Source organism: Pan paniscus, chromosome 20 (genome assembly GCF_029289425.2).
Source record: "Pan paniscus chromosome 20, NHGRI_mPanPan1-v2.0_pri, whole genome shotgun sequence".
In the NCBI taxonomy this organism is placed as follows: Eukaryota; Metazoa; Chordata; class Mammalia; order Primates; family Hominidae; genus Pan; species Pan paniscus.
In genome coordinates, this window is record NC_073269.2 from 22010083 (window position 1) to 22027350 (window position 17268).

The 17268-nt window shown below is 50.5% G+C and overlaps 1 protein-coding gene across 3 annotated transcripts in view; it reads left to right on the forward strand.

Moving 5' to 3' along the window:
• The window catches only part of MYO9B (myosin IXB), a 139036-nt gene that overhangs the window by 64393 nt on the left and 57375 nt on the right, over positions 1 to 17268 (forward strand). For all 3 annotated transcript variants that reach the window (XM_063599999.1, XM_063599998.1, XM_063600000.1), the window contains exons 3-7: positions 5141 to 5235; positions 12450 to 12512; positions 13775 to 13874; positions 14123 to 14223; positions 16724 to 16853. In XM_063599999.1, coding sequence (XP_063456069.1) covers positions 5141 to 5235; positions 12450 to 12512; positions 13775 to 13874; positions 14123 to 14223; positions 16724 to 16853 — 489 coding nt within the window. The remainder of the gene's footprint in view (positions 1 to 5140; positions 5236 to 12449; positions 12513 to 13774; positions 13875 to 14122; positions 14224 to 16723; positions 16854 to 17268) is intronic.

Genomic DNA, 17268 nt, shown 5'->3' on the forward strand with positions numbered 1-17268 from the left:
CTCTGGCAGATTTGGTGTCAGGTGAAGGCCCTCTTCTTGGTTCATTGATGGTGTTTTCTCCCATGTCCTCACACGGTGGAAGGAGTGAGGGTACTCTCTGGGGTTCTGTTCTATAAGGGCACTAATCCCATTCATGAGGGCCCCATGTAAGTGACCTCATCACCTCCCAAAGACCTCACCTCCTCAACCTATCACCTTAGGGTTAGATTTCTTTTTTTTTTCTTTTTTTTTTTTTTTTTTTGAGATGGAGTTCACTCTTATTGCCCAGGCTGGAGTGCAATGGCACGATCTCGGCTCACCGCAACCTCCGCCTCCCGGGTTCAAGCGCTTCTCCTGCCTCAGCCTCCTGAGTAGCTGGGATTACAGGCATGTACCACCATGCCCGGCTAATTTTGTATTTTTAGTAGAGACAGGGTTTCTCCATATTGGTCAGGCTGGTCTCAAACTCCTGACCCCAAGTGATCTCCTTGCCTTGGCCTCCCAAAGTGCTGGGATTACAGGCGTGAGCCACCGTGCCCGGCCAGGGTTAGATTTCAACCTATAAAGTTTATCGGGGGCCAGGCATGGTGACTCAAGCCTGTAATCCCAGCACTTTGGGAGGCCAAGGCAAGGAGATCACTTGGGGTCAGGAGTTCGAGACCAGCCTGGCCAACATGGTAAAACCCCATCTCTACTAAAAATACCAAAAATTAGCCGAGCGCAGTGGCACACACCTGTAATCCCAGCTACTCAGGAGGCTGAAGCACGAGAATCACTTGAACCCAGGAGGTGGAGGTTGCAGTGAGCCGAGATCACACCATTGCACTCCAGCCTGGGCAACAGAGCAAGACCCTGTCTCAGAAAAAAAAAAAAAATTGTGTGAGGGACACAGACATGAAGTCCATAACAACCAGTATCCATCCCCCTGTGGAATGAGGCCTTCAGGAAGATCCTGTCTCTCTGTGTCATTGTGTCTCCGGTTTCCGCCTCCCTGGTGTGCTTGGCCACCACCTACCCCACCCCCTACAATGGGACCTTGGCAATGGCCTTGCCACTTCCTTCACACTGTGGCCTCGCTCTCTCCTATCCTCCCTGGGCGGCCCAGCCTCTCAAACGGGAGCATCACTGCTGCCAAACTTTCCACATGTGACTGCAGGGCGTGCCCCCTGCCCCTGTGCCCTCCCCTTGCCATGTCACCTCTTCCCCAAACCTAGCGGTCACAAGGACTGGGACAGTGGAACACCAGGCCCCAGGACCAGCTCTGCCGCCTCTCTCTCATCTACAAGGCCTTACAGCCCGCATCCTGCTGGCCTCACCCCATCTTCTTTCTCCCTAAACGAAAGAGCCGCCACCTTCCCCCAGCCACCACCTCTTCTCAGCTTCTCTGTCCTGCCCCAGGCACCTTCCCTGCCTCAAGTTCCCCCAGGGCTCCGTCTTAACCACTCTGGAGCAGTAAGTCCCTCATGGGAAGGGGGCACCCCAGGAATCTGGACAGAGTGTAGGTGTCCCCCATCTTCATCCAGGTGATGGTTACATGGAAGGCCCCAGAGGGGACCCCTGCACACTCCCTGCACTGCACACACTTCCCTGTATGTGTGGACTCCTCAGTACAGAGCAAAAAGATTGTCCTGTGAAAAAGGAATGAAACATTGATTACAGGTGAGCCACCGTGCCTGTCATCACAGCCCTTTGGGAGGCCGAGGTGGAAGGATCGCTTGAGGCCGGGAGTTCAAGACCAGCCTGGGCAACTTAGAGAGATGCGGTCTCTACAGAAAATTTTAAAAATTAGCCAAGCATGGTGGCATGCACCTGTGGTCCCAGCTACTTGGGAGGCTGAGGCAGGAGGATTGCTTGAGCCCACGACGTCGAGGCTTGCAGTGAGCTATGATTACACCACTGGGCGACAGCAAGACCCTGCCTCTTAAAAAAAAAAAAAAAGAAAAAAGAAGCGGCAGCCAGACACAACAGGCCATAAGTGTATGACCTCATTGACCTGAGATACCCAGAACAGGCAAATCCATAGAGACAGGAAGCAGATTGGTGGTTGTCAGGGACTAGGGGAGGGAAATGGGGAGGGACTGCTGATGGGGACAGTCTCCTTTTCGGGGGATCAGAATGTTCTGGAACCAGGTAAAGGCGATGGCTGCACAACATTGTGAATGTACTAAATGCCACTGAATTGTACACTTTAAGAAGGTTAATTGTATGTCATGTTTTACGCCAATTTTTTTTAATTGCTCTGTGAACCCACTTATCTTCCCACCAAACTTTAGGGCTCCTCAAGGGACCTTCCACATACCCTGCCTTGTGTCCAGCAGTGAGCCCAGAGTCCAGATCAGCCCAAAACTCCTGCCACAAAGAGCCCGATAGGCAATATTTGCACCTTCGCAGACTAGATGGTAGTCTCTGTTGCAACACAATTGAATGAGCCTGGCATGTACCGATAAAACTTCATTGATGGACGCTGAAATGTGAAGAGGTTTTTCACGTCAGGGAATATTCTTCTTTGGGTTTTTGTTTGTTTGTTTGTTCCTTGTTTCACCATTTACAAATGTGAAAACCATTCTTGGCTCGCAGGCGATTAAAAAAACAAGCATCAGACCAGATTTGGCCCACAGGGTGTGGTTTACCCTATCAGATGAATGGTTACAACTGAAAAGAATTCAGGCAATTGCCATTTTTAATGTCAGAGACTTAAAACTTGAACACTGGCCAGGCATGATGGCTCATGCCTGTAATCCCAGTACTTTGGGAGGCCAAGGCGGGCAGATCATCTGAGGTCAGGAGTTCGAGACCAGCCTGGACAACATGGGAAAACCCCGTCTCTACTAAAAATGCAAAAGTTAGCCAGACATGGTGGTGCGCACCTGTAATCCCAGCTACCCGGGAAGGTGAGGCACGAGAATCGCTTGAACCCGGGAGGTGGAGATTGCCGTGAGCTGAGATCGTGCCATTGTACCCCAGCCTGGCAACAGAACAAGACTCTGTTTCAAAAAAAAAAAAAAAAAAAAAAAAAACTTGAGCACCACACACAACCTCAGACACAGAGATAAAGAGTGAAATGTTGGAATGGGCCTTGGCTATACACCTCTGTATTTTCCAGGTCTTATCTGGGCTTCTAAGTGACTTATAGCCTACTCTCTTGGGGACAAGTGAGTGTCCTCAAAGCCGAGAAGGAGGGAGGCCCAGGGCTCCAGGCTGAGGCCTATAGAAGCTCCATCCTCGCTGGAGCCCATTATCCTTAGCAAACTAACACAGGAAGAGAACACCTAATATTGCATGTTCTCACTTTCTAGTGGGAGCTAAATGGTGAGAACACATGGACACACAGAGGGGAAGAGCAGACAGTGGGGCCTCCTGGAGGGTGGGAGGAGGGAGAGGAGCAGAAAAAATACTATTGGGGCCAGGCACTGTGGCTCACGCCTGTAAATCCCAGCACTTTGAGAGGCCAGGGCAGGCGGATCATGAGGTCAAGAGATCGAGACCATCCTGGCCAACGTGGTGAAACCCCGTCTCTACTACAAATACAAAAATTAGCTGGGCATGGTGGCACGCGCCTGTATTCCCAGCTATTTGGGAGGCTGAGGCAGGAGAATCGCTTGAACCTGGGAGGTGGAGGTTGCAGTGAGCCGAGATCGTGCCACTGCACCCCAGCCTGGGCAACAGGGCAAGACTCTGTCTCAAAAAAGAAAAGAAAAAGAAAAAATAACTGTTGGATACTAGGCTTAGTACCTGGGTGACAAAATAATCTATACAGCAAATGCCTGTGATACAAGTTTACCTACTTAACAAACCTGCGTGTGTACCCCAAAACCTTAAAAGTTAAGGCTAGGCATGGTGGTGCATGCCTGTGGTCGCAGCTACTTGGGAGGCTGAGGCAGAAGGATCCCTTGAGCCTGGGAGACAGAGGTTGCAGTGAGCTGAGATCATGCCACTACACTCCAGCCTGGGCAACAGAGCGAGACCCCATCTCAAAAATAATATTAAAAGGTTAAAAAATAAAGTTTATTTAGACAACAAATAAAATGAAGTTTTTGCAAATTATGTCACAATCTAGAAAATATTAATTAAATAAACCAAGTCTGGGCATGATGGCTCATGCCTGTAATTCCAGCACTTAGGGAGACCGAGGCGGGTGGATCACTTAAGCTCAGGAGTTCCAGACCAGCCTGGGCAACATGGCAAAACCCCATCTCTACAAAAAATTAGCCAGGCGTGGTGGTGCATGCCTGTGGTCCCAGCTGCTCAGGAGGCTGAGACAGGCGGATCGCTGCAGCCTGGGAGGCAGAGGTTGCAGTGAGCCAAGATCGCAACACTGCACTCCAGCCTGGGTGACATTGTGTGACCCTGTCTCAAACAAAAAAAAGAAGAGTGAAAGAAAATGAGCTACTCTCTGCTTACTGGGTAGCCCTACTTTGCAGGAACAGTTAAAGAAAAAATAAGATACCAGGGGTGGTGGCTCACGCCTGTAATCCCAGCACTTTGGGAGGCCAAGGTGGGCGGATTGTCTGAGCTCAGGAGTTCGAGACCAGACTGGGCAACACAGTGAAACCCCGTCTGTACTAAAAATACAAAAAATTGGCCAGGCGTGGCAGCGTGCGCCTGTAATCCCAGCCACTTGGGAGGCTGAGCCAGGAGAATCGCTTGAACTCGGGAGACAGTGGTTGCAGTGAGCTGAGATCGCGCCCCTGCACTCCAGCCAAGGCAACAGAGCAAGACTCCATCTCAAAAAAAAAAAAAAAAAAGAAAGAAAAAGAAAAAATAGAGACTGGGCACAGTGACTCATGCACTTTGGGAGGCTGAGGCGGGCAGATTGCCTGAACTCAGGAGTTCTAGGTCAGCCTGGACAACATGGTGAAACCCCGTCTCTACTAAAATACAAAAATTAGCCAGCATGGTAGCGCGCATCTGTAGTCCCAGCTACTCAGGAGGCTGAGGCATGAGAATTGCTTGAACCCGGGAGGCAGAGGTTGCAGTGAGCCAAGATTGTGCCACTTCACTCCAGCCCAGGTGACAGAGCAAGACTGTCTCCAAGAGAAAAAATAGATAAATTGAACAATACAAAATATAAAAGCACAGTGTAAAATGAGAGGAAAAAAAAAGAAAAAGAAAAAGAAATTCCACCCTCCTGATCTGAAACCTGCTTTTGATTTCCTTGCAGGCTTTTGGAAACGCCAAGACAGCCCACAACAACAACTCCAGCCGGTTTGGGAAATTCATCCAAGTCAGCTACCTAGAGAGTGGCATCGTGAGAGGGTGAGGTGTCCCTGGGGTCCCCACTGGTGGGAGCTGGCCCCACGCATGGTTGCTTCCTGACACACACATGGGAGTGAGATGTGGAGATCATGGCTGTGTGGATGTTTATGCTTTGTACAGGAGAGCGAGTGTGATTTTTAAGTCTTTGAGGTGAAGGTCTGGAACAGTAGGTTGAAGTAGGAAATGTGGGCAGGGGCTGGGGGACGTGGCTAGAGGTAGTGGGCTTTACTGAGAACAGGCAAGGACAGCCCAGCCCATTTCCTGTCTTGATAAAGTTTCTAATTTGGTAGGTCTTGGGGGTGTCACAGGCAGTGGGGATGCGGACTCTGGCCTTTGCCAAACTTGTGCTCCTTTAGCCAGAAAATGACAGGTACAGAGCTGCAAAGTGAGGTGGTCGTGCATGGAAATACTGAAGGGTGGGTGGGTGGATGGACTCATGAGGGGATGGATGGATGGGTGGATGATGGATGGATGGATGGATGGATGGATGGATGGATGGATGGTTAGACAGACAGATGGATTCATGGGTGAATGGATTTGCACATAGATGGATGGACAGATTTATGGATGGATGGATGGATGGATTCATGCATGGATGGCTGAATGGATGGATAGATGAATTCTTGGGTGAATGGATTCATGAGTGGATGGATGAATAGATTGATGAATGGGTGGGTGGATGGATGGATGGATGGATGGATGGATGGATGGATGGATGGATGGATCGATGGATTGATTCATGGGGGAGTAGATTCATGGGTGGATGGATGCATTCATGAGTGGATCTACCCATACACTCATGAATCCATCCATCACGGATGGGTAGATTCATGGGTAGGTGAATGAATAGATGGGTAGATTCATATAATGAACAGGTGAATGGATAGATTCATGGATGGATGGATGGATGGATGGATGGGTGGGTGGATGGATTTATGGGTGAGTGGATTCACAGGTGGCTGGATAGATGGATTCTTGGGTGGATGGATTTACAAGTGAATGGATAGAATCATAGGTAGGTGGATGAATAAATGGGTAGATTTGTGGGTGTGTGGATGGGTGGATGGATGGATAGATAGATGGATTCATGGGTGGATGGATTCATGGATGGAGAGATACATGGATTATTCATAGATGGATGAGTAGATTCATGGGTAGGTGGATGAATAAATGGGTAGATTTGTGGATGTGTCAATTAGCGAATGGATAGATTCATGGGTAAATTGGATGGAATTGGATGGGCTTGATCAGTGGATCCATGGATCCATTGATGGGTGGATGAGTACTTAGATGGCATCTGAGAGGGTCCAAGGCCTGGATACTCACAGGGATCCCCCCCTAACTATAGATTCTCATGTGAGGGGCTGCTATGTCAATGGGATTTGTAAAGGTCCCAGGATTTTGTCTGTCTGAACCTGACTGATGATCATTTCAACTGATGGTTCATATTCAAGATACAAACAGGCATATTGTTCTCCTGAACCTTCTGCCTCTAGCTTCATTCCTTTTTCCCAGTGCCCAGGCTCCAGTAGGCAGTGGTGTGGGTGAGTGGCCCTTGACAAATGTCAGGGGCTGCTCTGGTCCCTCGGCCTCAGCCCCCACAAGGCAGTCAATGGCCCCCCAACTCCTACCACCTGCCCATATGGGTGTACCCGGTTCATCAGAGACACCTGGAACAGCCACTTGTCCCACCTGTCTTCCAGGCCCTGACCTCTCCATGAAGACCCCACCTTTTTCACTTCATATTTTGGGGGTTAAAATACACAACATAAGGCCAGGCGTGGTGGCTCACACCTATAATCCCAGCACTTTGGGAGGCCGAGGTGGGTGGATCACCTGAAGTCGGGAGTTCAAGACCAGCCTGTCCAACATGGTGAAACCCCCATCTCTACTAAAAATACAAAAATTAGCCGGGCATGATGGCAGGCGCCTGTAATCCCAGCTACTCGGGAGGCTGAAGCAGGAGAATCGCTTGAACCCAGGAGGCGGAGGTTGCAGTGAGCCAAGATCAGGCCACTGCACTCCAGCCTGGGTGACGAGCAAAAGTCCATCTCAAAAAAAAAAAAAAAACCCAACAACCAACCAAACAAACAAACAAAAAAATTAGCTGGGCGTGGTGGTGCATGCCTGTGATCCAGAAATTACAAGTGTGAGCCACTGCGCCCAGACACTATGTTTAATTTTTTTTTTTTTTTTTTTTTTGAGACACAGTTTCGCTCTTATTGCCCAGGCTGGAGTACAATGGCGCGATCTTGGCTCACCACAACCTCTGTCTCCTGGGTTCAAGTGATTCTCCTGCCTCAGCTTCTCGAGTAGCTGGGATTACAGGCATGCGCCACCACACTCGGCTAATTTTGTATTTTTAGTAGAGATGGGGTTTCTCAGTGTTGGTCAGGCTGGTCTCGAACTCCCGACCTCAGGTGATCTGCCTGCCTTGGCCTCCCAAAGTGTTGGGATTACAGGCGTGAGCCACTGCGCCTGGCCATTTAATTTTTTAAGAAGCCACCATACTGTTTCCCATGGAAGCCACACCATTTTACCTTCCCACCAGCAGTGCACAAAGGTCCCCACCTCTTATCTTTTGTTTTCTTTTTCTTCCCGTGGGTCCGTCTTTTGCACGATCCTATCTGCCACATTGCAGAGATTTTGACCCACAGGAAGCATTCAGGGTACCTTGTTGGGAAGATGGCACAGATACTGTTGCTACAGTTCCATGCCTCCCTTGGGGAGAAGCTAAGCTGCCTCCTTGTCTTGTCTGGGTGTCCAGCTGGCTCTGGACAGACACTGCAGGCTTGACCTCCGCATGGGCACCACCCCCTTTCCGACATTATCTCTGTATGCATTTCCTAGGAGGGACTGCCATAACAGTGTATGACAAACCGTATGGCTGAAGCAACAGGAATTATTCTCTTATCATCCCAGAGGCCAGAAGTCAGATATCAAGGTGTCCACAGGGCTGGTTCCTTCTGGAGTCTCTAGGGAAAGAGCCTGGCTACCTCCTCCAGCTTCTGGTGGCTCCCTTGGCTCGTGGCCACATTACTCCCATCTCTGCCTCTGTCTTCAGGTGGCATGTGTCTCTCCTCTTTCTATTTTTTTATTTTTTTATTTTTTGGAGACGGAATCTCACCCTGTCGCCCAGGCTGGAGTGCAGTGGTACTATCTCTGCTCACTGCAACCTCCGCCTCCCAGGCTCAAGCAATTCTTGTGCCGCAGTCTCCCAAGTAGCTGGGATTATAGGAATATGCCACCACACCCAGCTGATTTTTGTATTTTTAGTAAAGACAGGGCCTCACTGTGTTGGCCAGGTTGGTCTCAAACTCCTGGCCTCAAGTGATCCGCCTGCCTCGGCCTCCCCAAGTGCTGGGATTACAGGTGTGAGCCACCACGCCCGACCCCCTCTTCTCTTATAAGGACATTTGTCATCGGATTTAGGGCCCTCCTGGATTATTGAGGATGATCCTGAGGTCTTTAACTTAATGGCCTCTGCAAAGATCCTTTTTTATGTTTTGAGACAGGGCCTTACTTTGTTGCCCAGGCTAGAGTACAATGGCATGATTATGGCTCACTGCAGCCTTGAACTCCTAGAGTCAAGCGATCCTCCTGCGTCAGCCTCCTGAGTAGCTGGGACTACAGGTGCACACCGCCACACCTGGCTAATTTTTTATTTTTATTCTGTAGAGACGGGGTCCCACTATGTTGTCCAGGCTGGTCTTGAACTCCTGGCCTCAAGCGATCCTTCCACCTTGGCCCCCCAAAGCTCTGGGGATTACAGGCATGAGCCACTGCGCCCAGCTCCCTTTTTCCAGATAAAGTCACATCCCCAGGTTCCAGGAGACATAACTTCCAGGGCCCACCATTGGACCAGACACCAGAAGGGCTGGCCTGGCCCAGCCCATAGCTAAATGGTTTAGCCTCCCCGACCTTCCCCAGGCTCCCATCATATTCAGGACCAGTGGCCCTCCGTGGCCAGGTCTCCCAGACCAGCTTTGGAAAGTCGTATCTGTGGCCTTGGATTCAGGAAAGGGAGTCCTGCCTCCACCCACAACCTCAGGACTGTGGCCATCCTCGCCCCAGGGAGGGAGGTGCACTTCCTATCCCAAGAATGGCCGCAGCGATCACACAAAGAGCCGGCTCAGACCGGTTCTGCTTTTGCCCACTTTCAGGCAGGTGACACTTCTCCATGCCATTCCCACCAAGGCCAAGGGTCAGGCACAGTCCAAGCCTCCCCACCCAGTTCCCCAATTTATGAGGCTGCAGCTTCCTGTGTGTTCAAGGACTCAGTGCTGGAGGAGCCCTGGGTCCCTATAAGACCCCTTTTTTAGGCCCAGGCCTTGAAAATGATTGGGGAAGGGAAGGGGCCATCATCGGTCAAGCGACATTTTGATGCCAGACACCCAGTGTGCTGGCTCTGCCATCCTGCCACCATGGGGCCACGTCCTCTGCCAGACCTGCAGATGCAGCACAGAGAATCGGCCACAGGCTGAGATTGAAACATGAGTTTCCTTCTAGAAACGGGCACAGCCTCCCTCCCCAGGAATGCAGGAAGGTGCTGAAACTGGTTACTAGCCCGGCAAAGGAATAGAAGGAAACATTTTTTTCTCCTGTTTGAAAGAAGAGAGGACCCAGGCTGGGCCATCAGAAGCCACCTGTGCATCGTGTGTGTCCCTATGTGAGCCTGCAGACAAAAGACTGCTGTCTTGGGCTGGGCGCGGTGGCTCACGCCTGTAATCCCAGCACTTTGGGGGACTGACGCGGTGGATCACCTGAGGCCAGGAGTTCAAGACCAGCCTGGCCAACATGGTGAAACCCCATCTCTACTAAAAATAACAAAATTAGCTGGGTGTGGTGGCTCATGCCTATAATCCCAGCTACTCAGGAAGCTGAGGCAGGAGAATCACTTGAACATGGAGGCAGAGGTTGCAGTGAGCCCAGATCATGCCACTGCACCCCAGCCTGGGTGGCAGAGTGAGACTCCGTCTCAAAAAAAAAAAAAAGACTGCTGTGCTGGAGACACAGGCGTTCAGCAGACCCTGAATTGGGAACCTCGTGCTGTCCCCTGGCCCTGCCACTTCTTGGGCACCAGCTATGTCTCCTGCATAACAGGATGGGCTCAGATGAGGGTGATCTGGAGGCCCCAGTGAGCTCACACGTCTGGTGATGGCGGACCCTGTGATAGACCGGCCCCACCAGACTTAGCCAGCCCCAGCTGGTGCGAAGGATCCCACCAGGCCACCCTCTTCCCACAGGGGCCCTGGGCAGCACATAGTCTCACCAAGCCTTGGCTCCTTGTCCACTCCTCAGGAGCCACCGTGCCTGCCCCAGTATGGAAGAGGAGTCCCTGAGAAATACATCAAATGATGCCTAGAACACATTTTTCCTCGAAAACACATTCACTGCCACTACTTTTAGCATTGAGAGATATTTGGGGCTGCAGAGACACCCCAGTCCCTGTGCTGGCACCCTCAGACTCAAGGTCCCACATGATGCCAGGTGCCTCCTGAGGGACCTCTGAGAACTTAATTTGGAGGAAACACTTTAACTGCTTGGCACAGAGAAAATGATTGGTAAGGCCGGGCGCAGTGGCTCACGCCTCTAATCCCAGCACTTTGGGAGGCCAAGGCAGGTGGATCACCTGAGGTCAGGAGTTTGAGACCAGCCTGGCCAACATGGTGAAACCTGTCTCTACTAAAAATACAAAAATTAACTGGGCGTGGTGGTGGGCGCCTGTAATCCCAGCTACTGGAAGGCTGAGGCAGGAGAATTGCTTGAACCCAGGAGGCGGAGGTTGCAGTGAGCCGAGATCACGCCATTGCACTCCAGCCTCGGCAACGAGAGCAAAACTCCGTCTCAAAAAAAAAAAAAAAAGAAAGAAAGAAAATGATCAATAAACGGCAGAACACCAGACCATATGGATACAACCAAGTATTGATGGGTATCACAGACCCCTGTCCTTCCAAGGACACTGTGACAAAATTGGAAAGGAATCCCCAGACCCAGAGAAGGTACCTGCAAATCAGAACCAGCAAAGGACTTGCATCTAGAATATAGAAAGAGCATTTACAGCTCAGTAATAGGACCAACACCCAATAAGAAAACCGCAAAAGACGTCAATGTATACTTCATCAGAGAAGAGCTATGAATGGCCAGCAAGCACATGAGATATTCAACATCATTGGTCATCAGGGAAATGCAAATCCAAACCACAGTTACAGGCTAGATGCATGGCTCACGCCTGTAATCCCAACACTTCAGGAGGCTGAGATATGTAGATCACTTGAGGTCAGGAGTTACAGACCAGCCTGGACAACATCACGAAATCCCATCTCTGCAAAAACTACAAAAACTAGCCTGTAGTCCCAGCCACTCGGGAGGTTGAGGTGGGAAGATCACTTGAGCCCAGGAGGACAAGGCTGCACTGAGCCATTATCGTGCTACTGCACTCCAGCCTGCACAACAGAGCAAGATCCTGCGTCAAAACGAATGCTGGGTGCAGTGGCTCATGCCTATAATTCCAGCATATTGGGAGGCTGAGGCAGGTGGATCACCTGAGGTCAGGAGTTCGAGACCAGCCTGACCAACATGGAGAAACCCCATCTCTACTAAAAATACAAAATTAGCCAGGTATGGTGGCACATGCCTGTAATCCCAGCTACTCAGGAGGCTGAGGCAGGAGAATTGCTTGAACTCAGGAGGTGGAGGTTGCAGTGAGTAGAAATCACGTCATTGCACTCCAGCCTGGGCAACAGAGTAAGACTCCATCGCAAAAAAAAGAAAAAAACCCACAAGGACATACCACTGCTCACCCACTAGGGTGGCTAGAATAAAAAAGACAGTGAGTAACAAATATTGACCAGGCGCGGTGGCTCATGCCTGTAATCCCGCACTTTGGGAGGCCAAGGCATGCAGATCACTTGACATAGGTCAAGAGTTCGAGATCAGCCTGGCCAACATGGCAAAACCCCGCCTCTAATAAAAATACAAAAATTAGCCAGGTGTGGTGGCACATGCCTGTAGTTCCAACCAACCACTCTGGGGGCCGAGGCAAGAGAATCGCTTGAACCTGAGAGGCAGAGGTTGCAGTGAGCCGAGATTGTGCCGTTGTACTCCAGCCTGAACAACAGAGCGAGACTCCATCTCAAAAAAAAAAAAAACTCAATATTAACACAATACTAACATGTAATGTTTTATTCTTTCTGTTTTTCTCTTAATGACAGAGCTGTCGTCGAGAAATATCTGCTTGAAAAGTCTCGCCTGGTGTCTCAGGAGAAGGATGAGAGGTAGGAGAACGTTTTCACAGGAATCTCGGAATGCCACGCCATGTCTACGTTTCCTCCTACAGAGGAGAGAAGCAAAGCAAATGTCCTGAGGTCGGAGGAATTCTGGGGGAGGCCGTGGAGGCTCTCACAGGAGCAGGGCCTGCCCATCCATCTTCTCCCCAGACCTGCCCCTGTGGCCTCACACTTTGTCCTCATACCTCCCAAGCCACCTTTGTGTGCCTCCCTGGAGGTTTTATCCCCAGTATGTGCTCAGATGTCTGCACAAAATATACTTAGATTGGAAACATTTCTCAAGCATGGTAGCATGTGCCTGTAGTCCCAACTATTCAGGAGGCCTAGGCGGGAGGATCGCCTGAGCCCAGGAGGTTGAGGCTGCAGTGAGCTAGACACCACACTTCAGCCTGGGCAACCGAGCAAGTCCTTGTCTCTGTTTTTGTTTGGTTGGTTGGGTTTTTTTTGGTTTGTTTGTTTGTTTGTGTTTGTTTTTGTTTGTTTGTTTGAGTCAGAGTCTTGCTCTGTCACCCAGGCTAGAGTGCAGTGGTGTGATCCCAGCTCACTGCAACCTCCGCCTCCTGGATTCAAGCGATTCTCATGCCTGAGGCGACTCTCATGCCTCAGCCTCCCGAGTAGCTGGAATTACAGGCATGCACCACCACGCCCGGGTAGAGTCCTTGTCTCTTTTAAAAAAAAAAAAAAGAAAGGCCTGGAGCAGTGGCTCACACCTGTAATCCCAGCACTTTGGGAGGCCTAAGCGGCAGGATCACATGAACCCAGGAGTTCGAGACCAGCCTGGGCAACATGGCAAAATCCCATCTCTACAAAAAAGACCAAAAAAAAAAAAATTAGCTGGGCATGGTGACACACACCTGTAGTCCCAGCTACTCAGGAGGCTGAGCTGGGAGGATCACTTGAACCCAGGAGGTCGAGGCTGCAGTGAGCTGTGATTGCACCACTGCACTCCAGCCTGAGTAACAGAGCAAGACCCTATCTCAAAAAAAAAAAAAAAAGAAAGAAAGAAACATTTCTGATTGACAAATAAGTGAGATGTACACCCACCCACCTCCAATCCTCCAGAAATCTACTTGCTCACGACACTCATTTGTTTTGTTTTGTTTTTTTAAGACATAGTAAGAACTGACTTACTGTTTTAAATTTGTACATATTTGAGGTGTGCTCCCCAAAGCCGTGTTAGTAGTGGTTTGCAGAGTAGCTATTACTTGGCCTCCAAAAACAACTATTTTCCTCCCAATTTTGACCTGTAGGAACTACCATGTGTTTTATTATTTGTTACTTGGGGTCAGCGAGGAAGAGCGCCAAGAATTTCAGCTCAAGCAGCCTGAAGATTATTTCTACCTCAACCAGGTAAACAGCCTCAAGCCCGATCCACAAACGCCACCTCTGTTCCCGGCCTCAAGCTGTTTATGTACAGCCGGGAAGTCAGAGGCAGCCTGCCCTGGCCCCCGAACCCGCTCCCAGAAGGCAGCATTAAAAGAACCCATTCATTCCCCTGGTCCTGGGGCCCTGCCCCACCAGCTCCAGCCAAAATCACTCTGGCACGCCACCCTTGCTGGCCCAGGAATGCCCAGAGTACCCACGCCTTTGTTTTCCAGCATAACTTGAAGATTGAAGATGGGGAGGACCTGAAGCATGACTTTGAGAGGCTCAAGCAGGCCATGGAGATGGTGGGCTTCCTCCCCGCCACCAAGAAGCAGTAAGTGTGCGGGCTCCTGGGGCCTGTCCCCCAGAGCCTACAGGGGGCGCGCATGGCCCTTACCAGTCACTCTGAGGTCTAACCTGCAACCCAGTGAAAACAGGCAGGCAGTGTCCTGAACAGTGCCGCCATAGGGAGTGTGGCCCAATAGCAGCGATCACATGAGAAGGGGCTCAAGACATTGGTCATTAGGCGATGCCAATTAAAGGTAACGTGAACATACTTAACACTGCTGAATTGTACCCTTAAAAATGGTTTGGCCAGGCTCCACGTGGCTCACTCACGCCTGTAATCCCAGCACTTTGGGAGGCCAAGGTGGAGGATTGCATGGGCCCAAGAGTTCGAGACCAGCCTGGGCAGCATAGTGAGACCTCATCTCTACAAAAAATAAATAAAATTAGCCAGGCGTGGTAATATGCACCTGTGGTCCCAGCTACTTGTGGGGCTGAGGTGGGAGGATCACTTGGGCCTGGGAGGACAAGGCTGCAGTGAGCCACCATGATCACGCCACTGAACTAATCACGCCACTCTGGGTGACAGAGCGAGACCCAGTCTCAATAAAAAAAGAATGCTGGGTACGGTTGTTCACACATGTAATCACAGTGCTTTGGAAGGCCAAGGCAACAGGACCACTTAAAGCCAGGAGTTCAAGGCTGTAAGTGAGCTAGGATTGTACCGCTTCATTTCAGCCCGGGCAACAGAGTAAGATCCTGTCTCTAAAAATCAAAGAAGTTAAGGTAGTGAATTTTATATTATGCTTATGTTTCTACAATTTAATTATTTTTTTTTTTTAGGTGGGGTCTCGCTCTTTCACCTAAGCTGGAGTGAAGTGGCGAGATCATGGCTCACTGCAGCCTCGACCTTCCCTGGTTCAGGTGATCCTCCCACCTCAGCCTCCCAAGCAGCTGGGACTACAGGCGCGTGCCACCACACCCGGACAATTTTTTGTAGAGATGGGGTTTCCTCATGTTGCCCAGGCTAATTTTGAATTCTTGGGCTCAAGCCATCCACCTGCGTAAGCCTCCCAGCATGCTGGAATTACAAACACAAGCCACTGTGCCCAGCAATTTAAATTTTTTTAAACCAGGCATGGTGGCTCATGCCTGTTATCCCAGCTACTTGGGAGGCCAAGGCAGGAAGATCGCTTGAGACCAGGAGTTGGAGACCAGCCTGGGTAACATAGCAAGACCCCATCAATTTTTTTTTTTTTTTAATTATCCAGGCATGGTGGCACACACCTGTAGTCCCAGCTACTTGAGAGGCTGAGGTGGGAGGATCACTTAAGCCCAGGAGTTCACAGCTACAATGAGCTAAGATGGCACCTCTGGCCCGGGCGCAGTGGCTCACGCCTGTAATCCCAGCACTTTGGGAGGCCAAGGCAGGTGGATTGCCTGAGCTCAGGAGTTCAAGGCCAGGCTGGGCAACATGGCGAAACCCTGTCTCTACTAAAAATATGAAAAATTAGCCATGCATGATGGTACACGCCTGTAATCCCAGCTACTCAGGAGGCTGAGGCACAAGAATCACTTAAACACAGAAGGCAGAGGCTGCCGTGAGCCGAGATTGTGCCACTGCACTCCAGCCTGGGCGACAGAGCAAGACTCTGTCTCAAAAAACAAAAAAAAGATGGCACCTCTGAATAGCCAGTGGACTCCATCCTGGACAACATAGCCAGTGACTGGCCAGACACAAGTACCATCCCATCAAGTTCACAGACAGCATTAGACGTCAGGACAGTGGTTCCTCTGGTGTTGGGAGGCTCTAGGATCCAGGACTTGGAATGTTCTATTTCTTGGTCTGGGGGCTAGTCAGAGGGATCCGTACACTTCTTTTTTCTTTTGTGAGACACTTTCACTAGCCAGGCATGGTGGTACAAACCTGTAGTCCCAGCTACCCGAGAGGCTGAGATAGGAGGCTCAACTGAGCCCGGGGAGGTTGAGGCTGCAGTGAGCCGTGATCGCGCCACTGCACTCCAGCCTAGGCGACAGAGTGAGACCCTGTTTCCAAAAAAAAGAAAATAGCTGTCTAGTCAGGTGCGGTGGCTCGTGCCAATAATCCCAGCTATTCAGGAGGCCAAGACAGGAGGATCACTTGAGGCCAGGAGTTTGAGACCAGCCTGGGCAACATAGCAAGACCCCGTCCCTTTAAAAATATGTTTTTAAATTAGCCAAATATGGTGGCCTGTAGTACCAGCTACTCAGGAGGCTGAGGCTGTAGAATCACTTGAGCCCAGGAGTTGGAGGTTACAGTAAGCCATGATTGTGTCACTGCACTCCAACCTAGGTGACAGAGCCAGATCAAATCTCAGGAAAAAGATAACTGTCTGCAAAGTCACATTCCACAGAGGCCATCCTCAACAGAGGCCTTAAGACATTTTTCAAATTTCATGCGTTCCGACCAGAATTTGCTGGTTTTATGGATTCAGCCCGGTTCCCTGGGAAGTATCTGCTGTCTTAGGAACGTAGAAACTGCCCAAATGTGAGTGCCTTTTCTTTCCCAGGATTTTTGCCGTCCTCTCGGCCATCCTGTACCTGGGCAACGTCACTTACAAGAAGAGAGCTACAGGCCGAGAGGAAGGGTTGGAGGTCGGGCCACCCGAGGTGCTGGACACCCTGTCGCAGCTTCTGAAGGTACTGATTGCCACCTCTGTCCCTCCTCAGGCCTGGCTCAGGGCCGCTGGCTATCTTTCAGTACGAGGGACTATACCCAGAACTTCCTACATCAGCTGAGGTTTCATCAACCAGGACCTCACGTCTTCCGCTATCATCTCTACAGTGTTACTTCCTCATTTCTGATGAGCTCTGTGGACAGGGGCACCTCCTCCTCCCACCCTCAAGTGAAAGCCTCTTTAAAACTACAGCTCAGGGGCCGGGTGCGGTGTCTCACCTGTAATCCCAGTACTTTGGGAGGCCGAGGTGGGCGGATGACCTGAGGTCAGGAGTTCGAGATCAGATTGGCTAACATGGCAAAACCTCATCTCTACTAAAAATACAAAAAGAAATTAGCCAGTGGTGGTGGTACATGCCTATAGTCCAAGCAACTCGG